Consider the following 22,406-nt stretch of genomic DNA (forward strand, 5'->3'; position numbering starts at 1 on the left):
AAAAAAAAAACTCCAAAAATCCCATTGATAAAATTCCAAGGAATAAGAATTCAGTAAAAACAAATTTTAATAACATAAGCCTGGTCCAATGGCACATGCCTGTAATCCTTGCTACTTAGGAGGTGAAGATAGGAAGAGTGAGTCCAGTCTGGGCAAAAAAATAATAGCTGAGACCCTATCTCAAAAACAAGCTGGGTGTGGTGGTACAGCTACTCAGGAGGTGATGGTAGGAAGATCACAGCCCCAGGCAGAAGCACAAGCCCCTATCCAGAAAACAAAGCAAACGCACTGGCACATGGTTCATGTAGTAGAGCATGTGGCTAGCAAGCATGAGGCCCTAAGTTCATAGTGCGGTCCAAAGAAGAAAAGAACATAAGACATCATAAGCTACCACCAGCAGAAACAAGATCCAGTAAACCAGACCCTCAAAGACTTAAGATACTAGAATTACCAAACAGTATAAAATCTTTTCAATATTTAGTTTTCTTTTAAACTTTTTGTCTTTTTTTATTTTCACTATATTTAAGGAAAAAGAAGAAATTAAAATCTGAGCAGAAAGCAAGCTAATATATAAAATAATCAAGCTGATTTGAAAAAGAGCCAAAAAGAATTTCTAAAAATGAAAAAAACATTCCACATGTAAAATTCAATAGATGGGTTGGTACAACCCCTTTTAAAAATGTTTTGAGGGGCCTACTGGCACATGTCTATAATCCAGCACTCAGGAAGCTAAGGCAGGCAAGATCATGTTTCAGGTCAGCAAGGGTACATAGTGAGACCCAGTCTCAAAAATGAAGCGAAACAAAAAGTTGGTGCTTACAGCCCCTACTTTGACACTACGAACATTTAATTGTAAAACATTAAACTTACTCCCTGTAAAGTAAGAAACAAGGTATCCCCTATCTACTCCACATCGTACAGTGGTCTCACCTGTATAGAGGAGCAAGTAGAGGTATAAAAATTAGAAAGGAGGCCAGGTACCAGTGGTCCATCCTAGCTACTTGGGAAGCTGAGATCCAGATGACTGAGGTTTCAGGCCGACCCAGGCATGTAATTCGTGAGAACCTATCTCCAAAATAACCACAGAAAAACGGGCTGGAGGTGTGGCTTAACCAGTAGAGTGCCTGCTTTGCTAGTGTGAAGCCCTGAGTTCAAACCCCAGTCCTACCTAAAAAAAAAAAATCAAAGGTAATATATAGAAAACTCAATCAACAAATAAACAGATAATGGGGTTTAGGTGTGCTGTACACAAATCTATTTTCAAAAATCACGTGTAATATATTAAAATATCAAATAAGTCTAATCAAAAGACATGACTTTATAAGAAAAAGTATAGCTTTATTGGGAACATTCAATGAAGAGATACACCATGTTCATGAACTGGAAAATTCGATTTCATTTAGCTGCTGATTGTCCCCCAAACTCAACTATGGAGTCACTTGAGGGTTTTTTATTGGTTGTGGATAAAATGATCAGTGGAACAAACTAGAAAAACTAATTGTGGTATATTCAGTAGATCACCATGCAGCAGGGAAGAGGAATGCCCCACTGCTACATGCAATAATTTGGAGACACCTCAAAAACATAACATTGAGTGAAAAGGCAAGTCACAGAATACTCAGTATGATTCCATTTATATAAAATGCAATCACACTGCAAACACGGAACAAAGCTATAAAGCAAAGCAAGGAAGTAAGACAGGACACAATGTGTCCTTCAACAGGGAGGACACAAGTGACTTCACGGAAATGGTAATTTTCTCAAAACAGGTGTGCGGGGCGGGGGGCGGTAGTTTATAAATATTCTTACATCTTACTATCAAGTAAGAAAACATGGAAATAAGATATTCTGGAGAGTGAGGAGGGGTGCAGAAGAGGAAAATAGGAAGCCAGTGCTTACAGCACAACAGCACACAGTGCTGGATATATAAGGTCCCTAATGTCTTTTTAAAATATAGCAATACAGCATGCTGACTGGAAAAGTTAAAATGACACCTGGGGGCATGGGCAGAGTCTGCCGAAAAGTGGGCTCCTGTGGGGTTTGTGAGGCACGAGCCTATCATGTCACAGGACGACAACCAGCATTATCTGTAGACTGGTACTTAACTCCATTTTTGGTCCAGCCCCTCACCCCCCCCCATTTCATCCCAGAGGGGCAGCTGCTTGGTTGTAAGGTATGGGTGGGCCCTGTGGGAGGGGTGTGCCCGGAATGTCTTTACAGCCTTTTCCTCCTCGCAGGGTTGACCTGAAGCCTCGCCTGACCTTCCACGGTACTGGTGGAATTCATTAGCCTCTCCAGGGTTCTGGGGGGCAATTCGACCTTCTCCTTTGAGAAATCATTTTGATTTCTAATTCTCTGCTAAGAGAGTGAGCAAGCTCCAACCATTTTTCATCGTTCAGAATTTGAGGATCTTTGGTCTACTGCTGTCTCCCATCTTCCTTCCCCTTGCAAATTTCTTTTTACTTCTTTAGTATCATCTTAGCAGAGTCAGAGCAAACAGAAACTCCTGTGCTGAAGCCTGCCATATTTAGCTGTTTACTGAATTTACATAAAAGATTGAACACACAACTCTGGAAGAGCCAGAGGTGCAGGCCTAATGGCTCAGCATAACCTCTGCAGGTGCCTGAACACCCCCAGCTTATTGCCTTGATTTATCTGCTGCTTGCTTCCTGCAGCTGTGCAAGGGTGAAGACAAAAGCACAAGGACCTGAATTCAAATCCTACCTTCTCCAGTGTTGTCACATTGGCTGGCAGAGCTTTTATGTTTTCCACCCGAACCAAACTGCTGTCCATGTCCCTGGTCAGCTAAGAGAGACCCCTGCTGCAGAGATGTTTCTATCAAGTGCTGACTGGGTAAAGCATATTTAGATTACCTTTGCCTGGATCCTGCCCTGCCCTGCCAGGGCCAGAGGACGCAGAGCTCTGGCTCTCCAGACCCTGAGGCATCCTGTCATTCCAGGCCTGACAATCACGGGAACTAAAAACAGCAGCCAAGACAACAAAGTGAGGGACCAGAAACCCAGCAAAGATGGAGGGAGGCCAAGAACCGATTGGGCACTTTATCAGCCCAGCAGAGGGGCAGCCAGGCAGGCTGAGCAGCCCCTTGGCAGATCCTCCTCTGCCAAGAGCCCTGGACATGGAGGAGTCTAAGCTGGGTAGGGCCAAGGCCAAGGACTAGAGCTGCCCACTGCAGGCTAACATTAAGGGCCCACCTGGCCTCCCTTCTGCAGTTGGCACAGGGCTAGAAATGAGTTACCAGCCCCCTTTTCAGCTCCCCTCTGCCCTGTTCAGTTTTGGCTCCTCCTGGAGTCAGGAAGCATACCAGCTTTGGTCTGGAAGGTGATCCCATCCCCAGGCAATGGGGAAGCCAGGAAAGGCCAGAGCCAGACAAGGACCCAGCGGGGCCCTAGGGCTGCCTGCAGGTTGTGGCAGAGGCCCAGGTCATAAGAGTGCTGGCCCCGAGCCCACTCCCATGTGGTCTGGCCCCGTAGCAGCAGCATCCCGTGGAAGAGCAGCCCAGCCCCGCACAGCAACGCGCCTGCCACACATGTGTCCATCACGAAGGCCAGGGCAAACTGAGCCAGAGACACTCTGCCTGCAGGGAGAAACAGAGTCAGGACAGCAGCTGGGTCCTGTGCTCCCAAAGCCCAGCTCCTGCCCCGCCTCGGCCCCCACTCATTCCTCCATTCTGTAACCACTGAGTCTCTACTTGCTGGGACCCATGTTGGATGATTAGAACACATTGGTGAACCAGACAGGTGGCCCCCGCCCCTGCCTGTGATACCACTTTCATCCATGTATCACAAACTTGGTGAGTGCCTAACACCTGACAATGTCAACACGGGGATAAGACAGCGTCTCTGCCCTTGGGGAGCTCTCAGACCATTTCTCAGCTGTGATCCCCATGGAAAAATACAGTATCTTGAACCATCTTGGCCATAACAGGCAACAAGTACTTGTTGAATAACCAACTATAAGATGCCAGGAAACCTGGGGATGTGGCTCAAGTGGTAGAGTACCTGCCTAGCAAGTGAGAGGCCCTGAGTTCAAGTGCTAGTACAGCCCCTACCCCCCCCAAAAAAAAAAAAAGCCTTGAAACATTGTGCTAAGTGAGAGAAGCCAGGCACAAAAGGTCACGTGCTGTGTGATGCTCTATGACATGTCCTGAATAAGCAAATGCATAGATAAAAAGCAGATTAGTGGCTGCCAGAGCTGGGAAGATTAGGAAGGAATGGGGAGGGGCTATTTACTGGGTACAGGGTTTCTCTTTGAGGTTGAAATTAGTGATAATGGTTGCACTATGTTTTGAATATATTAAACACCACTGAATTGTACACTTCAAAATGGCCAGGTGCTGGTGGCTCACGCCTATAATCCTAGCTATTCAGGAGGCAGAAATCAGGAGGAACATGGTTCGAAGCCAGCCCAGGCAGATAGTTCCTGAGACCCTATCCTGAAAACATCCATCACAAAAAGGGCTGATGGAGTGGCTCAAGGTGTAGGCTCTGAGTTCAAATTCCAGTACTACCCAAAAACAAAACAAAAGGCTAAAATGGTGACTTTGTCTATTTTGGCAAAGTAGAGAGAGAACATCTGGTTTCCAAGACAGAAAGGCACCTGTGAGCAGGAATATGAGGTCTGGAAGCTCATAAAGAAGCTCAGACTGCAGAAACACACTTGAGAGTAGTGAGGACCCAGAGGACGGAAGCCTGAGGTCCTGGGAACAGCTGGACCTGCCAGAGTGTATGGGAAATGAGAAGTGATCTCCTAGACCTCAGCATGGGAAAGCAGGTCCATGGGGACCAGATGAAAGGGAAACCAGAAAGGAGGGTGGAGACACCAAAGTCCACGCTGTCCTGTCAGTGAGGTCAATGGCAGAACACATCAAGGACCCAGCACTGGCAGATTGAGTCTGAAAAGTGTCCTAAGGCAAGAAGAGAGCTGGGAGGAGCTGGGGGCATGGCTCAAGTGGTAGAGTGCTTGCCTAGCCAGGCAAAGGCCCCAAGTTCAAGCCTCAGTACTGCCAAAAAAGAGAGAACTGGAGAGGTCCAGTGGAGTTTATGAAGACAAAGCCTGTGGCACTCTCAGAGGCAGGTGGAAGAATGAGCAGGAATCCAGGGAAAGCACCTGTAAGCCAGTGCAAGTCCTTCAGAAGGAAGACAGAGGAGGATGGAGAAACCCCAAGGAAGCCAGTGGAGGGAGAGGGGCGGCGGAGGAGGGCAGCAGGCGCTGGGGACTGTCAGCCAGGCTTGGAGAGTTGTGCACAGGATGATTTTGGATGTACCACCTAATGTTCTATTCTCTCAGTGACAGACCCTGGGGCATGGGAGAGTGGGAAAGATTTGAGCTGAGGTCACTGGGCAAGCAAGCTCATAAGAAGACAAGATGGCTAGGTATTGTTGTGGGTCTATTGAGGCCAGTGGCCATGAACATAGCCCTGTATGCCTCTAGCAGCTCTCAGTAGCCAGGGCAGAGCTGGCTGTCCCTAGACTACAGGGTAGGTGTCCTCAGGGCTAAGCTGGGCTTGATAGGACGAGGAGGCATGGCGACTTCTCAGAGTGGTTGGTTAAGTTGCTAACTGCTGTATAAGGTTAAAAGGGACTGTGAAAAGGTCAGAAGAGAAAGCTGAAAGCATTCCAGTAGGAAAAGACAGAGTAAAAAAATCTGTGGGGCTTTTATCTTGGATGGTGTCAGAGGAAGGAGGAATATGCATGTCATCCAGACCACATCATCTTAGTCAGCCTCCTGTTCTAAGCCTCCTCCCAACTCCCAGTGACTGGGCCGTCCTCTGCCTGGAACTTTCACTGGCTCCCTACTGCCCCATAAAATCAAAATCATCTCACACCAGCATTTACAGCCCTCTACCATCCAGCCCTAACATCATCCTAGCCTTAAGTTTTATTTTTCCCTCCAAATTGCCTCTGCTCCTCCTGGGGTCTATGTTCATGCAACTACCCAGTTTGAACGCCTACCTTCCCTGAAGTGCTCTCCCAGCACCCCACCACCCTCATGGGCTCCCACTGGCCTTTCCTGCTCTGTAGTAAGTCCAGAATCCACTCTGGATTCTTGCAGCCAGAACTCTGTCCTCATCCTGGAGCGGTGTCAAATATGGTACTGCACACCCAGCGGAGTACCCGGATACCCTCTCCCCATAAATGACACTGGGACTGGGTCCCCAGGAGGGTCAACAGGAAATCCCATGTCCCACCAGAAAGGACCTTACTCCCCAGCCCAGTGCAGCGGCCTGAGAGGCCTCGAGGACTCACACCTGTGAGCAGCATGAGCCAGGGCAGCAGCAGGAGGGCCGCGGTATGCAGGGCTGAGTGAGCCCGCAGCAGGGCTGCCAGGGCTGGGCCCAGCAGCACCGACACGTGGAACAGGACACCAGAGGTATGGAGCAGCAGGCACAGGAAAGGCCGGTAGTTGTGGAAGCCCACGCAGCGACCCAGCAGGCGGCAGTGGTGGTCCCGGCGCAGGATACAGACCCGGCAGGCAGAACAATGGCCACTGCGAGGTGGCACCTGGCTCTGGCACTGGTAGCAGTAGCTGCAGAGAAGGAAAACAAGTCAGTGCCCCAGATCATGCCTAGGGTCAATCTAGGAGCCCCTCCTGAGTAGGCAGGAGCCTGCCCCCACCAAGCATCAGATTCTCAGGTCCCTCCAATGCTAGCACTGTAGGTCTGGGGCGCTTCTAGCTCTACATCCCCAGTCTCAAGGCCTTTCTCTGACATCTGACACCCAGTAGCAAACTGCTCACTTCCTCCACCTTGATCCAAACCACCACGAACTGTCCTTGGCATTACTACAGTGGCTTCTTGACCGGTCTGCCAATTCCACCTCTGGTCCCCAGCTAGGAGTCTCACCCCATCAGCCAGACTGATCCTTCTGAAGCCCCAGCCATGTGCCTCCATGATTAAAATCCTCCAATGGTTCTTCAGCTCGAGTAAAAAGCAAAGCCTCCAGGGTCCCACAAGTCCTTCCATCACTGCAATCTCCCCGCCCCTAACACACACACACTCCATTCCAGCCACTCTGGCCTTCTTGCTGTTGGGGGAACATGCTGGGTACACAGCTGCCTCAGAGCCTCTACATGCTCCATTTCCTCTGCCTGGACCACTCTGTCCTCAGCTTCCCCCATGGGTGACTCCCCCCACTCTTTCAAGTCTACTCAATGCCTCAGTGAGGTCCACCTTGATTACCTATTTTTATATTTAAAGTTTTTTATTTAATTGTAAATAAATTATAGTTGTATACATTTGCAGGTTACAAAGTGAATGCTATGACTTCTGGATACAACACTGGAATAATTAAATCAAGCTAATTAACAAATCCATCACTTCAAATACTAATTTCTTGTGACAACTGACCACCTATTTAAAACTGAAACTTGCACCTCCTTTACCCTACTTTAATTTTTGTTTCCACATCACCATCAAGGGCTGGTAGAATGGCTCAAGTGGTAAGAGCGCCTGCTTAGCAAGCGCGAGGCCTGAAGTTCAAACCCCAGTACCACCATAAGTAACTAAATCTCAAAAGCCCACACTACCATCACATAATTTGCTTATCATCTGCCCCCACCCCCACTGAAATCAACTCCAGGAGGCTGGGACTCTATTTTATCGTACCTCACCCCTCAGTCCCTGGAACACTGCGTGCTCAGTAAGTATTTGAGTGAATACTACCACTCATTCGGCTCTTCCATGCCAGGTTCTAAAGGAGTTTTCTGGCTCCAACAGCCCGATGTTAACATAATCTAGTTCTAACATCTCAGGTCCTGGGGCCCCTCCCCAATCCAAGGCTCCCGCTTTTGCCCGCTTTTGCCCGCTTTTGCCCGCTTTTGCCCGCCGCGTCCCACTCACGCCCAGCCCTGGCCCAGTCCGCGGCCGGCCAGCATCACGCCCCGGATGCTGGGATCCGAGCGCAGGAAGAGCCCCACGTTGCCCAGCAGGTTAAGCAGCTGAAAGGCGGCCAGCGCGAGCTGCAAGGCCCGGGCCAGGGGTCCCAGCGGAGGCGGCCCGGGACCCAGCACGAGCACGTAGGCCAGCTCCAAGCCCACGGCGGAGGCCCACAGTGCCGTGAGCACGAGCGGCAGTCGTGCGGCAGCACCCTCGCCACTCCCTGCCGCCCAGCGCTGCCCCATGGTCCGGACCCATCCGCGGTCAGATCGCGAGGACCTCACCGCTTCCGTATTGGGGCGGGGATAACGGCAGACGGACGTGTGTCAGGACCAGTGGGAGCTCGGAAGGGGAAAGATGAGCGGCAGACTCAAAGGGAGCGGCCACAGATGCGGAGAGGTGATTGGTCAGCCGAGCGAGCCAGTAGCTGCTCGGAATCCGGTTGGTCCAGGTGACACGTGAGTCATCGCCCTCGCCCCCGGGGAGGCCCCGCCCCGCAGGAAGCCCCGCCCGCTGGTGCCGCTGGCTGCGGCGCAGTGAAGATTGAGTTGCAACCTCGGTGGCGTCGGGGTTTCCCGGCTCAGCACATTCTACCCCCCCAACACACACAGCCTCCCCGGTATTAATAGCACTGACTAGGCCTATCCAGCTGGCTCTGAGCCTCTCCCCATGCTCGAGTGTTTCCGTCACCCCAGAAAACTTTCAAAACAACTCGGAGCCTCCTTATTTCTGACTGTGAAATGGGAATAGGGCTCCGTTTCCCACCCGCGTAGCTCTGGAAGAGGATCAGGAGCAGGCCCAGTGGGCAGGCTTTAAGGCAATCTGTGGCCATTATTAGTGTCCTCATTTCCATCGTACAGATGAAGAAACAGAGAGGGCCTGCGTCTTTCCCAAAGTCACACAGCTCCCAAGCCACGGAGCTGGAAAGCAAACCATGGATCTCGGCCACTAAATCTATCCCAGCATTCCCCCCCCCCCCACCCCCGGTTCCACAATCCTTGCCTCCAGGGCAACCTCTTGTCTGGTCCCGACATGAGCGCCTTCGCCCCTATGCGGCCCCACCCCTCCTCCCCCATATTTAGTGCGAATCCGATCCGGGGCTGGGCTGGGCCCTACTTAACCGGGCCTGGGTGTCCCAGATTGCGCTGAGCGGAGCGGAGCGGAGCCAGGACCCCAAGCAAGATGATGATGGTTCTGCAGCCCGAGGGTCTGGGGGCCGGGGAGGGGCCCTTCGCGGGCGGCAGGGGCGGCGAGTACATGGAACAGGAGGAAGACTGGGACCGCGACCTGCTGCTGGACCCGGCCTGGGAGAAGCAGCAGAGGAAAGTGAGTGCTCGCCCATTTCCTAACTGTAAAACTGAGGTCTAAGAGGCCGGACGGTTTTCCCTGAGTACTTTAGCAGGTCAGCCTGACTTTGAACTGCCCACCCGCCCTCTGCCGTCCCCCAGAGCTGGAACGGAGGGCTCAGAGCCCTCATGAAGGGACTTAGGGTGTCCCCAATACCCCTCACTCCCTGGACTCACAGCCCCACTTCTGCTGGGGAGAGCAGGTTGGGCAAAGCCCTACCTGGGGGGGTTCAGGAAGAAGAATCTTTCTCCCCATGCCCACCTCGCTCTAGTTCCTTTCCTGGAAGGAACGCGCTAGTCACGCAACTAGTAGACTTGGACTTGGGAGGGAGCATCTGGAAGGGGGTCCACCTCAGACCCTACCCCAACAACATCTCTGTATTCTGTCCAGGGTGGAGTCTACAGTCCCTTTATCTCCTTTGACAATTGAGGAAACTGAGGCCTAGAATGGGGCAGAGATAGGTCCTAAATCATACGCTGAAAGAAAACAGGATCCCCCAGTCTAAAGGTCTTTGTCCTTTGCCCTACCCCACTTTTTCTCAAGATACCCCTCCCTTCCTCAGGGGCCCTGAGTCTGCTGAAAAGGCCACAGGTCAGAGAGGAGGGGAGCTGGGGTCCCCTTACGCAGTAACCTGACTCTCTGACCAGATGGGCACTTTGTGCTGAGACAGCACCTTGGGGAGCACAAAGGGGGGGGCACAGGGCAGCTGCTGCCCAGGCCCAGCCTTGTAGGGCACTTGGGCCCCTCCCTCCCTGAACTATTTTCACCCCTAGATTTTCCCTAGTGGTGGGGGCAGGACACCTGGGTCCGCTAAAGAGAAAATGATCCCAGCTGGAGCTAAAAATTTGGGGAGTGGCAAGCCGGGGGCAGGGAGGGCACCGTGAAGCCACTGAACCTGCTGAACGTTTGCCAATAGTGCTTGGCTCTAGGAAAGGGCAGGACACTGGTGCCCATGGAACTTGCGGATCTGAGAGTCCCAAAATTTAGAGCACTTCTACTGGGCTAGATGACAGGAGTCGACCCCAGGGATTGGTAGGCTGAGCTGACTCTGCTGGGGGGGGGGAGGGTCCTCTCCCTCCCCCCACTCCACTGCACCTGTCTCCAAGCATAGCTGTGGTCCCTGGATTCAGCAATCTCCTGGTGATGTCATCTCTGCCCCTGGCCCCAGCTGCCACTTACTCTGCAACAACTTCTGTCCCCACCCCTAGCCACCCGGCCCTCTCCCAAATCCAGGTCTACATGCCCTTCCTATGACACATACCAGTCTGTCTCTTGCCTTTGTCACTTAAAATATCAGGAGCATCCTCTTAACCCACTGCAGCCATTCATCCAACAGCTGCACAGGGTGGATGCTCTGAAAATCCACAGGCATCCTCTACAGTTAGACATCCAGGTCATTTCTTTCTCTCCAATGTTGTTTATTACAAGGTTGTAATAAACAACCTGTGGTCAGTGTTAGCCGTGCTCCTGTCCCTGGTCCTTGGTGATCTCTTTACCACTACTAACTGACTCCTCCATCCAGGGCTCCTTGGAACACTCCCATTCTCTCCTACCTAATGCTGAGTCTTCTTCATTCAACTACACGCCCAAACACTTGTTCAATAAATATTTCTTAAGGATGTCTTACTGCTGTTTAAGGTGCCCAGACTCAGCCAGACACAAAATACAGCTTCTGCCTCTATCTTCCCCCTCTACCCTGCCTCTTTCCTCTCATTAACAGTCTTCCTCTCTCGCCCTTGTCCTGTCACTGCCCCCACTCTCCCTTCTGCTCTTCCAAGCCATTGTCTCCTCTCTGCAGCTGAAATGAGCTCTCTACAGCACAGTCCTGCCCACTCTCTCTGCCTGAAGCTTTGCTGATTCCCTGTGGCTCTGAGGATCAAATATAAACTCCCCAGCTTAGCACCCAAGATCACGCGTGACCTGGCCCCTACCACCCCTCCGGCCTGCCTCTTACCACTGATACCCCAACACCCCCAGCTTCATTCCAGCAGTGCCCAGAGCATTGTGGTCCCACAAACAGAACAACTGCTTCTCACCGTTCATTTGCCCATGTTCAGAATGCCCGTGCCTGCCCTTCTCGGTTTGCATAGCTCTGGCTCTTCCATCACAGCTCTGATCAAATGTAAGACTTTCCCAAGAGGCCCCTCCTAATTCCTCCACATGTCTCTACCAGCACTTCTCAGATCACCATGACAGTCTTAGGGCAAGGACCACATCTCATTAAGAGTCCTGTTTATCAGGACATAGTGGTATACAACTATAATGCCAGCTACTTGAGAGGCAGAGATAGGGGGATTATGGTTCGAGGCCAGCCTCGGCAAAAAAAATTAGCCAGACTCTATCTCAAAAAACAAGCTAGGTGTGGTGGTACATTCTGTAATCCCAGGTACTTGGAGTTGGAAGTAGGAGAATCACAGTCCAAGTCCAGCCCCAGGCAAAAGTTAGAGACCCTGTCTGAAAAAATAAACTAAAACAAAAAGGAATGTGGATGTAATTCAAGTGGTAAAGCATTTGCCTAGCTTGAGGCCATGAGTTCAAACCCCAGTATAGGTTAAAAAAGAAAAAAAATCCTATTTGTTCCCACATAGCCTTGTCTGTCCCTTACCCTATCCAGACCTACAGCATCCAGACTTCTGGCCTAGAAGAAACTGCAGAGAATACAAATGTGCTCTGGTCCTTATCAAGTAATACTAAGTACCCACTTACGCACCTCCAGTGACAGGAAGCTCACCCCCTTCCCTTAGCAATGATAGCCTCTCCTGTATTTAAGGCATCATCTTCCATGCCCAGCATCCAAGGCATCTGGAAAGATGGCTGAGGAAAAGAATTCCAGGCTTCCAGGACCGCCTCCCAGGGGTGTCTGCTTTGTGGTGGGGAATACTCTGAGTTCCAGGATCCTGCCAGGTGGGAGGAAGAAAGACCTGAGATATAGAGTGTGACTCCTCAGTTATACAAAGGCAGAGACCAAACTCCAGAGAGAGCAAGAGCTAACCCCAGATCACGGACAGTTTGTAGCTCAGCTGGGGTTGGAATCCAACCATGAACCCTACCAAGGACTCCACAGCTAGTAGCACCATTTAGGGACTGGAGGCTTGATAGGTTGGCAAAAACCTGTCCACAGTCTCAGGTCACCCCCCCCCCCATCCCCAACAGACACAGCTGTATACCACTGCCTTGCATCTCAGATAGAGGCTGAGGCTGGCTGTGGGGGTTGGGCACCATCAGCTCTGGAAACGTGGTCAGGCTTGGCCTGAGTGCTCACTGATCCTGCACAGCCTGTGCAGTGCTTGCACACCCACGGTCTCTCTGGCAGAGGATCCCAACCCTCAAGCCAGATGTGTTTTCCTTACAGAATTTCTTAAGAGTTTAGGCAGGCCGTATCTCTGGGCTGGCCCAGGCACCTCAGGGGGCCCCATGCTTTGGAGTGTTAAGAGTTTTCTAATCATCCTGTAGTGCTTAAGACCAGACAAGGCTGGAGTATAATCTAGTGGAGTGCAAGTCCACACTGGGACCTGAATGGGTCCCACATCCCATTTCTCCTTTCGAGAAGCTCAGAGAGGGAGAGGGACTGACTAAGCCCAGGAGACACAACAACAAGTTAGTAGCTGAGCCAGCACATGCATCCTTGGGCCTTGGGCTCTGAGACCCACGCTGACCTAGGAGCTAGGACTGTGTCCCACATCCCCAGATGTGGGGACTAGGGTCTAGGGATCTGAGCCCTGTCTTCTGCTCCCAGACCTTCACTGCCTGGTGCAACTCTCACCTGCGTAAGGCAGGCACGCAGATTGAGAACATCGAGGAGGACTTCCGCAACGGCCTCAAACTCATGCTGCTGCTGGAGGTCATTTCAGGTGGGGGTGCACGTCCACGCCCAGGGAACCTGCAGGGCTGGGGGAAGAGTGGCAGCTGAGTTCTGGAAGAGTCTTGGGCTAGGGGGAGGGGGGAGCTTGGGAACAATATCTTTGACTGCCTTTCCATAATCTTTGACCCTTACCCTCTCCTTTTATATTCAGGAGAGAGGCTGCCCAGGCCAGATAAAGGCAAGATGCGCTTCCACAAAATCGCCAATGTCAACAAGGGCCTGGACTTCATCGCCAGCAAAGGGGTTAAGCTGGTGTCCATCGGTGCTGAAGGTGAGTAGGGAGCCTGGGTGGCAAGGTGAGTCAAGGGCTGTCCTGGCATCAACAGGTCATCTCTGTGAGCCTCAGTCTCCTTATCTCAACAATGGGGATAATCACTCTGCTTGGGAAGGACTCTTAAGGAGAAAACGTACCTAAAAGCACCAGCACAGCTCCTGGCACCTAGTAGGTGTTCAGTGAATCATTTAAAAATAGCAACAGATGGCTATTGGTGTTGGCCCTGGGATGGGGAACAAGAGCCAAAGGGCTGAGCAGGACTGCCAGCGGAGGCTGGACATATAGGCCTGGAGTGCCAGCTGGAGACTGTCCCCTAACCCTTGCCCTGCAGAGATTGTTGATGGGAACCTGAAGATGACCCTAGGCATGATCTGGACTATCATCCTCCGCTTCGCCATCCAGGACATCTCTGTGGAGGGTGAGTGGTGGGGAGGAAGCCAGGGGAGAGGGCCGGCCCAGACCCCTTCCCAACTAATACTCTTGTTCCTTTGTTACCCAGAAACCTCAGCCAAGGAAGGCTTGCTCCTGTGGTGCCAGCGGAAGACGGCACCATACCGCAATGTCAACGTGCAGAACTTCCACACCAGGTCTGTCAGCTGGGCATTGCTGGGTACAGGCGGGGAGCCTGCCTGGTCAGTGGGGAGCACAGAGCTGACCGCCCCCATCCCAAGCCCCAGGGCAGGAGGAGGTTATTGCCAAGTTTCTGAGCAGCATCCAATAATAAGAGGACTCAGAAAATGTTGAATTGAGTGGAACTAAATCCAGGAGCGTTACAGAGAACTCCCGGAGCAGGAAGCATTTGAGACATCCCTTGAAGTGCATTCCAGTCAGTGAGAACCTGAAGACCAAAAGTGTCTGGAAATTGGTGTGGACTAAGCACAGAGCATGTAAAGGGATCATGAGGAGCTGGGGGAGATGGCCCAAGTCTGGCAGTGAGGAGCCGCCTATGCCATTGAAGGAGTCTGTACTTAACTCCGTTTCCCAGCTCTGCTGGGGTGTTCCTGAGCTGAGGGTGGGACAAGGCCTTGGTCTGAACTCAGGCCTAACAGCCCCTCCTCTCTGTCTAGCTGGAAGGATGGCCTAGCCCTTTGTGCTCTCATCCACCGGCACCGACCTGACCTCATCGACTACGCAAAGCTGCGAAAGGTAGGCGTCTGCCATCCCCAGCCCCAACTCTTTGACCTCTCCCCTTGGCTGACCTTTCACCTGTCCTCCTCACACCTATCTAGGATGACCCTATTGGCAACCTAAACACTGCCTTTGAGGTGGCAGAGAAATACCTGGACATCCCCAAGATGTTGGATGCAGAAGGTGAGAGAAACCTTGTCTGGGCAAGGATGCCTGTCACTCATTGGCGGGCTGGTCAGACCACACCAGTGCCCTGGTCTTCCCTCCTCCTGGGATGCTGCCCCTACCTCCACCCCTCCTATCTGATCACAGTCCTTCTCACCACTATCCCCCTTCTGCTGTCCCCCTGCCCTCCCTCCCCTGGCTCTTCCCTATGGAATGGCACCACCCCCACCTCATATGCCAGTCTTCTGGGTTATCTGTTACCTGGGATCATGTTGGTCCTCAAGACTGGTCAAGCTCCTCTGGGAGCATGTCCTGCTTCTGGTCCCTGGGCCCAAGCAAGGCGTTTAGTCAATGAAGCACCAAACATTGTCTGAGCTCATAATTCACAGTGCCATGGCTATAGGGGCACCAGCGAGAGGAAGTGGTTCTGGCATCTGAGCTGCTTAGGGGCTCTGGGAAAAGACAGACAGACAGACAGTGGTGGTTACAGAATGGTTAGGGGCACCAGCAGTGTGGACTGGCCCCTCAGGAGGGCTTCGGTACCTGCTCCCTTACCCACAGTCTCCCACTTTGCTTACTCCCCACCCGATCCCCAGGCAAAGGGAAGATTGCTGGGCCCTGGGGTAATCAGAGAAGTCTTGGGGTGAGGGGAAGATGCTGGGCTTGGGGCAGATGGCAGCTGGTGACTTAGATGTCCCCACCCCTCCCATCTTGAGGATATTCTCTATGGGGGTGGGGAGGGCTTGAGCCCGTTCTCCACCCTGCATTTGGTTAACATACACCTTGCTGTCCTCCCCCAGACATCGTGAACACACCAAAGCCAGATGAGAAGGCTATCATGACTTACGTTTCCTGCTTCTACCATGCATTTGCTGGAGCCGAACAGGTAAGAGCGGGGGCCACACTGCTGCCCCCTGGGGACACTGCTGCCCACCTTTGGCAGCAGCCCAATATTTGGAGGTGCCAGTCCGGGTAGGTGGGAGTGCCACTGTCCCTGTTGCACACACTGGGTTCTCAGGGCACTCTCTCCCTAAGAGATTTGCTCCCCCATCCTTCACCGTTTGCACATGAGTCTAACAAAAGGGTGTTCAAGGAAGTTTGTGTTAATGTCAGTCCACCCGCCCATCCCCACCACAGGCAGAGACAGCTGCCAACAGAATCTGCAAGGTGCTGGCAGTGAACCAAGAAAATGAGAAACTGATGGAGGAGTATGAGAAGCTGGCCAGTGAGGTGAATCTGGGGCCTTAGAGATCCCTTTGCTCGTTCGCTGTGCTCCCTACCCTGGCCTTCCTGGTCCTCCCAACTCTGCTACCCTCCTGCATGGGGCTGCAGAGCCTCCCTCTTCTCTGAGTGGCTCTGGCCTCCCCCTAGCCTCCCCCTGCTCCTCCCACTATTAACTGCCCTTCTGCCTACCCAAGGTCCTGGTCACTCACTGATTCACTCACCATTCATTCATTTACTCATTCATCTATCCATTCCCTTGTATTCGGGCAGCCATGTAACCCTTTGCGCTGTGCCAATCTATACTGGCCTATGGACTCAGAAATAACTCAGTGTTAGAGTGCTTGCCTAGCATGGGTGAGACTCTGGGTCCAATCCCCAGCATACCCATCCCCCCAAAAATTAACCATCTTACTCCTGACCAGTGCGGACAGACTGTCCCATTCTGGCCTCCATAGTTGTGCAAGTCACCCCCATGTACTTGAGACACAGCCCTCTGGCCATGGTCTGGGTACAGGTGGAGAGGGGTGATAAGATGGGCAGGTGAGCTCAGAGCTCTCTGCTTTGCCCCTGCCTGGCCCTGGCAGCTGCTGGAGTGGATCCGCCGCACTGTCCCATGGCTGGAGAACCGTGTGGGTGAGCCCAGCATGAGTGCTATGCAGCGCAAGCTGGAGGACTTTCGGGACTACCGGCGCCTGCACAAGCCACCCCGTGTTCAGGAGAAGTGCCAGCTGGAGATCAATTTCAACACACTGCAGACCAAGCTGCGACTGAGTCACAGGCCCGCCTTCATGCCCTCCGAGGGCAAGCTGGTTTCGGTGAGCCAGACCAGGCATGGGGGTGTCCCAGCTCTGCTCACATGCCTTGGGTGACCTTGAACTCTGTGTCCCCATCTGTATAATGGGTGGATTGTGATGAAGGATGCCTCTGCCTACCCCACAGGACATTGCCAACGCATGGCGGGGGCTGGAGCAGGTGGAAAAGGGCTATGAGGACTGGCTGCTGTCAGAGATCCGGCGCCTGCAGCGGCTCCAGCATCTGGCTGAGAAGTTCCAACAGAAGGCCTCCTTGCATGAAGCCTGGACCCGGGGTAGGTGCACTTCTGGGGCTAGATTCTCTTCTGGGGTGGAGTCCTGTCAAAACTCACAGGACAGACATAGGTGCTTTGCAGGGAAGCTGGAGACCAGATTTCTAGTCCCACCCTGACTTGCTGCAGCACAGTTTTAGCCTCTCTTTGAGCCTCAGTTACTTTTCTTTCTTTCTTTTTTGGAGGTACCAGTGTTTGAACTCAGGGCTTCATGCTTGCTAGACAGACGCTGTACTGCTTGAGCCATGCCTCCAGCCCAGAACCTGTTTATTTATCTGTAAACTCAGGCTCCTCTTTCTCTCTCTGAGTTCTGGCCCTCTGTAGGTCTTCTCTGATTAATTTGCCATTTAGCGTTGTATTTGTGTATGTAGTAGGTGTCCAAAGGTGAGAGTGTACCTAACCCTAACATCACAAAATATATTGACACAAAATATTGCATGTGTCAAATATATCACTCTGCATAACATCATTCATTCAATATTCTATCAGAGATTTTAATCCTACAAATGAATGAGTCCTACCTGAAAGTAATGAACACATAGTAACAATGAAATATGAACATAATAAGTAATAATAGTTTGGCATAAGAATTCCCTAAATTTGAGCCATGCCTGTACTGTCAGCACTGAGTAGGCTGAGGCAGGAAGTTCTCAAGTTTGAGGCCAGTCTGGACCAACATAGTAAGACCCTGCCTCAAAAGAACAAAAAATAAAAACAAAAGAATTTCTTAAATTTACAGCAAACTACATGACCCTGCGGAAGTCTCTGCATCTCTAAACCTCAGTTAACCTCTTTCAAAATACAGAGGCCCTCAAATAAAGAGTCCCTGCCTCAATTGTGATTATGTTGGTCTTCGTTTGCAAAATTATGGTAATTATTACTCACAAAGAGCACTTTCATATTCGTTATTCATTAATCTAACAAATATTCATTGTACCAGACACTGGGGAGGCAGTAGTGAACAAAAGAAACCTGGCCACAGGCTTATGGGGCTCACAGAGGCATTGAGAAGTTGTTTGCTATCAAATAATTTCAAAATTGTAGCAAGGACCGGCTTGGGCAGTGCTGGTCAGGAACGCTGTCATTTACGGGCCATGCCGCGCATCAGGAGCTTCACTTAATTTTATCATGCTGGCGTCTCAGGGCAAGCCCCTAGGGTAGGGTGGGCAGGTGTCATCGCCTGCCCTCACGACCAGACCCGAAGCCCCTGCTCCTGTCGCGGTCGCCGCCAGGTGACCGGAGCCGGGACTCTCTTGGAGCAGGGAAGGAGGAGATGCTGAACCAGCACGACTACGATTCGGCTTCGCTACAGGAGGTGCGGGCGCTGCTGCGGCGCCACGAGGCCTTTGAGAGCGACCTGGCTGCTCACCAGGACCGCGTGGAGCACATCGCTGCGCTGGCCCAGGAGCTCAAGTAGGCGTGTGCCACTGTCGGGCCGGTCCTGGCGACCACGCCCCTGCTTGGCTCCGCCCCTCGACAGCAAGCCCCGCCCCGCTCCCCGCTGCCCTCTAACCCAGAGGTGGCACCCATGTTCTCCCGCATCATCACTCGCTCCACCCCTCCCGGAACTTCATCCCCTACCCACTTTGATGCCCACCCTTCCCCACAGGCCTGCCCCCCCAACCTGGCCACTCCCTTCACTTTGGGCCGCAGCCTGCTACCCCAGACCTCCTCCCTCAGCCTCAGCCTTGCCACTGCTTCCTATAAAGTCACCCCTTCTCACATGACCTCATGCCTGAAGCCCCAAGCCCTGCAGCTCCAGAGACAGCTGAGGACCGCAGGCACCCACCTTCCTGTAGGAACGTTGGGGGGGGGGCGTGGCCCCTAAGAGACTAGGCTGCCTTATGCCTTTAGCCACCACCCTGGGCGCTGGTTCCAGCCCGGGGAGGGCAGTTGGGAAGATACAGATTAGGGTCTTGCTCTACACTCATCCCCTTCCTTCCCCCAGTGAGCTGGACTACCATGACGCAGCTTCGGTCAACAGCCGCTGCCAAGCCATCTGCGACCAGTGGGACAACTTGGGCACGCTGACCCAAAAGAGGAGGGACGCGCTAGAGGTGGGGGTGGGGTCAGGGAGCTGGGGATGAGGCGATGTGACCACAGCAGGCTGGCAAGGAGCAGCTGACCCACTGCGCCCTTGGCCCCCTAGCGGATGGAGAAGCTCCTAGAAACCATTGACCAACTGCAACTGGAGTTTGCCCGGCGAGCAGCACCCTTCAACAACTGGCTGGACGGAGCTGTGGAGGACCTGCAGGATGTGTGGCTGGTGCACTCAGTGGAGGAGACCCAGGTGGGTGCAAGTGTTCTGGGGGCGCTGAGTAGACGACAGGAAAGCTGACCCTTAATCCTGCCAACATCCTGGGGAATGGGCATGGGAAGAAACACCAGTTCTGGAGTGCTGGGCTGGGAGGAAGAGGCCTGGACTGCTGGAGGACACTGACTGATCCTTCCTGCCTTCATCCTTAGAGCCTACTAACAGCACATGAGCAGTTCAAAGCAACATTACCTGAGGCTGATCGAGAGCGAGGCGCCATCCTGGGCATCCAGGCAGAGATCCAGAAGATCTGCCAAACATACGGGCTACGGCCAAAGTCCACCAACCCCTACATAACCCTCAGCCCACAGGACATCACCACCAAATGGGACACGGTCAGTGCCACTGGTAGCCATGCAGCCACTCACCCACTCTGGCACACTCAAACCATCTCTGGTGCTCCAAGAGAAGGGGAATAAAGTCCAACTGTGGCAGATCTAGTTCTGCCATAGACTCCATGTGGCATAAGCCACTTTGCTGTTTGTAGTCTCATCTGTATAATGGCCACAACAGCAGCATTCTCCTATCGGGACTCTACAGAATGAAACCTGCGTGGACATCTTTCACAAAACCGTATTACAAAGATGGAGTGGTTTGCCCCACATCTTGTCCATATAGCCCAATTCAGCTCACAGAAGCTATGATTTGAGGGGCTGGAACCTATTTTTCCTCAGAGCCATCCCCTGGTCCCTAGGGCATTAGCTAGGCACCTGGCACAACCACCCTCCTTCCCAGGTCCGAAAGCTGGTGCCCAGCCGTGACCAGACGCTGCAGGAGGAGCTGGCACGGCAGCAGGTGAATGAGAGGCTCCGGCGACAATTTGCTGCCCAAGCCAATGCTGTAGGACCCTGGATCCAGGCAAAGGTGGAGGTAAGGGCTCCTCAACTGGGAGAGTGGAGCCAGGGCTGGGTCACAGGGATTGGGGGGCCCTCATCCTGCTCGGGTACCCCTGCAGGAGGTGGGGCGGCTGGCAGCAGGGCTGGCTGGCTCTCTGGAGGAGCAGATGGCAGGGCTCAGACAGCAGGAGCAGAACATTATCAACTACAAGAGCAACATCGACCGGCTGGAGGGTGACCACCAGCTGCTACAGGAGAGCCTGGTCTTCGACAACAAGCACACAGTCTACAGCATGGAGGTGGGGTCCCACCCTCTGGGGAGAAAGGGATGACAGCACAGGCTGGGGAAGCCTGGGGTGATCACAGCTGGACAAAGCATGTCTGCCCCAGTTCAGCTTTTTGAGGTCTCCCAACTGTACCCATGGGGATACTGAGACTGAATGATGGCAAGTGACCTGTCCAGAGTCATCAACCAGTTGAAAGCCAGGCCAGGATTGGCCATGGCTAGTCCATCAATCCCTAAAACATAAGCGATCAAACTCGAAGCAGAAGGGCTATTTGGGTCACTCAGTGGAACCTCCAGATAGGGACAGAGGCCCACTGAGGGGGAGGACTTGCCCAGGGTCACACAATGAGGAATAGAGCTAGAGTAGGAGCCAGGTGCTGGCCGCTTGCTGATTGACCCATCTCCTGCTCTCTAGCACATCCGTGTGGGCTGGGAGCAGCTGCTCACCTCCATCGCCCGCACCATCAATGAGGTGGAGAACCAGGTACTGACCCGAGACGCCAAGGGCCTGAGCCAGGAGCAGCTCAATGAATTCCGGGCATCCTTCAACCACTTTGACCGGGTTAGTAGAGACCCAGCCCTGTGAGGTAAAAAAAAACTTGGGGGCTGGTGCAATTTGAGAACTAAGCCCAATACTATATCACCCCCTACAGAAACGAAATGGGATGATGGAACCTGATGACTTCCGCGCTTGCCTCATCTCCATGGGCTATGACCTGGTGAGGGTCCCTTCTCCCCCGAGTGCCCTAAGTGCCCTCCTCCACATTACCACCTATTGCCTGCCTCCCCCTTCACCTTCATCTCTACTCATTACACCCACATGGGAATTAGCAAAGACTCAGAAAGGTAAATTAACTTGGACCTTGTGCGTGGCCCCAAGGTTTGAGGTTGCACCATTTTTACCTCCAAGAAACAGCACTACACAGCTGAGAATGGTGGACACACCTGTAATCCCAACTACTTGGGAGGTGGAGATTGAGAGGATCATAGTCTGAGACCAGCACCAGGCAAAAATGAGAGGCCCTATCTCTCGAAAATGAGAGACCTAACTAAAGCCAAAGAAGGCTGGGAGAGTAGCTCATGTGGTAGATCACCTCAAACCCCAGTGCTGCCAAAAAACCCCAAAAACAAACAAACCAAAAAAGCAGCAGCAGCACTACAGAGTGGGTGTAGACCCAAAAAACATCAGGATCAACAAGCAACAGGGAGCCTTTGCCCTGGGCATGAAGCAGGTTTCAGCCAATCAAGAAGGACTCTGGTCTGGTCCTTCCCAGAGTCCCACTGACTAAGGTCTTGGGAGGAAGGGAGCACCCTGTCACTGGTCTTGTGCACACCAAGGCTGAGCAGTCCCCAGGAAGGGACATAGGGACCCTTCTTGGCTTTCGCATTTACAGTGCCTGGCCCCCATCTCTGCAGGGAGAAGTGGAGTTTGCTCGCATCATGACCATGGTGGACCCCAATGCAGCAGGAGTGGTGACCTTCCAGGCCTTTATCGACTTCATGACTCGAGAGACAGCAGAAACAGACACGGCTGAGCAAGTTGTAGCCTCCTTTAAGATCCTGGCAGGAGACAAGGTGAGTCTCCAGTGGTGGAGAGCTGGCAGACTGGGGCAGGGCACAGGACCTGCAGGCCCTCAATGTCTCCTCTCCTCCAGAACTACATCACCCCTGAGGAGCTGCGGCGGGAGCTCCCAGCTGAGCAGGCGGAGTACTGCATCCGCAGAATGGTACCGTACAAGGGATCTGGGGCTCCAGCTGGAGCCCTGGACTATGTGGCCTTCTCCAGTGCCCTCTACGGGGAGAGTGACCTCTGATCTCGACCCCTGTGGTTCTTGATGGAACTAGGAGAGAGGGTGTTCCCATCCATCCCTCAAAGATGAGATCAGCCAACCGCATTTTTCTGAATAAAGATTCATGTGCAGACCTCTCCCCATCTTTTGGTTCCTGAAGCAGAAGCTGGGCCCACAGGCTCCTGGGCAGACCTAACTACCC

The 22,406-nt window shown here is 52.8% G+C and overlaps 2 protein-coding genes across 3 annotated transcripts; one reads left to right on the forward strand and one right to left on the reverse strand.

Moving 5' to 3' along the window:
* Nucleotides 1-1,317: 1,317 nt before the first annotated feature.
* Zdhhc24 (zDHHC palmitoyltransferase 24) lies at nt 1,318-8,205 on the reverse strand. Of its 2 annotated transcripts, none has more exons than XM_020164852.2 (3): nt 7,859-8,205; nt 6,269-6,546; nt 1,318-3,595 (listed from the first exon to the last, which is right to left on the reverse strand). In XM_020164852.2, the coding sequence occupies exons 1-3, from the start codon at nt 8,137-8,139 to the stop codon at nt 3,288-3,290; spliced, it is 867 nt and encodes a 288-aa protein (XP_020020441.1). In that variant the 5' UTR covers nt 8,140-8,205; the 3' UTR covers nt 1,318-3,287. The 2 variants fall into 2 exon arrangements, with proteins under 2 accessions (XP_020020441.1, XP_020020442.1); XM_020164853.2 differs by lacking the exon at nt 7,859-8,205 and adding an exon at nt 6,863-7,846.
* Nucleotides 8,206-8,996: 791 nt separating this feature from the next.
* On the forward strand, nt 8,997-22,341 carry Actn3 (actinin alpha 3). The gene is made up of 21 exons (XM_020164847.2): nt 8,997-9,220; nt 12,978-13,092; nt 13,255-13,374; nt 13,709-13,795; nt 13,877-13,964; nt 14,445-14,523; nt 14,607-14,688; nt 15,471-15,556; nt 15,808-15,900; nt 16,479-16,709; nt 16,834-16,981; nt 18,241-18,391; nt 18,927-19,035; nt 19,128-19,268; nt 19,445-19,627; nt 20,028-20,162; nt 20,248-20,427; nt 20,830-20,976; nt 21,068-21,133; nt 21,831-21,989; nt 22,070-22,341. The coding sequence occupies exons 1-21, from the start codon at nt 9,077-9,079 to the stop codon at nt 22,226-22,228; spliced, it is 2,703 nt and encodes a 900-aa protein (XP_020020436.1). The 5' UTR covers nt 8,997-9,076; the 3' UTR covers nt 22,229-22,341.
* The last annotated feature ends 65 nt before the right edge of the window (nt 22,342-22,406 follow it).

This window comes from Castor canadensis, chromosome 1, assembly GCF_047511655.1.
Source record: "Castor canadensis chromosome 1, mCasCan1.hap1v2, whole genome shotgun sequence".
In the NCBI taxonomy this organism is placed as follows: domain Eukaryota; kingdom Metazoa; phylum Chordata; class Mammalia; order Rodentia; family Castoridae; genus Castor; species Castor canadensis.

What these genes read in the sequence shown, in the direction of transcription:
- Actn3 (XM_020164847.2), top strand. Translation starts at nt 9,077, where the DNA reads ATGATGATGGTTCTGCAGCCCGAGGGTCTGGGGGCCGGGGAGGGGCCC. An exon ending in GTGCAGAACTTCCACACCAG is followed by an intron (nt 13,965 to 14,444) that starts GTCTGTCAGCTG and finishes CTCTCTGTCTAG; the next exon opens with CTGGAAGGATGGCCTAGCCC. An exon ending in TCTCCATGGGCTATGACCTG is followed by an intron (nt 21,134 to 21,830) that starts GTGAGGGTCCCT and finishes CCATCTCTGCAG; the next exon opens with GGAGAAGTGGAGTTTGCTCG.
- Zdhhc24 (XM_020164852.2), bottom strand. Translation starts at nt 8,139, where the DNA reads ATGGGGCAGCGCTGGGCGGCAGGGAGTGGCGAGGGTGCTGCCGCACGA. An exon ending in GGACTGGGCCAGGGCTGGGC is followed by an intron (nt 6,547 to 7,858) that starts GTGAGTGGGACG and finishes CCTTCTCTGCAG; the next exon opens with CTACTGCTACCAGTGCCAGA. An exon ending in CTGGCTCATGCTGCTCACAG is followed by an intron (nt 3,596 to 6,268) that starts GTGTGAGTCCTC and finishes TTCTCCCTGCAG; the next exon opens with GCAGAGTGTCTCTGGCTCAG.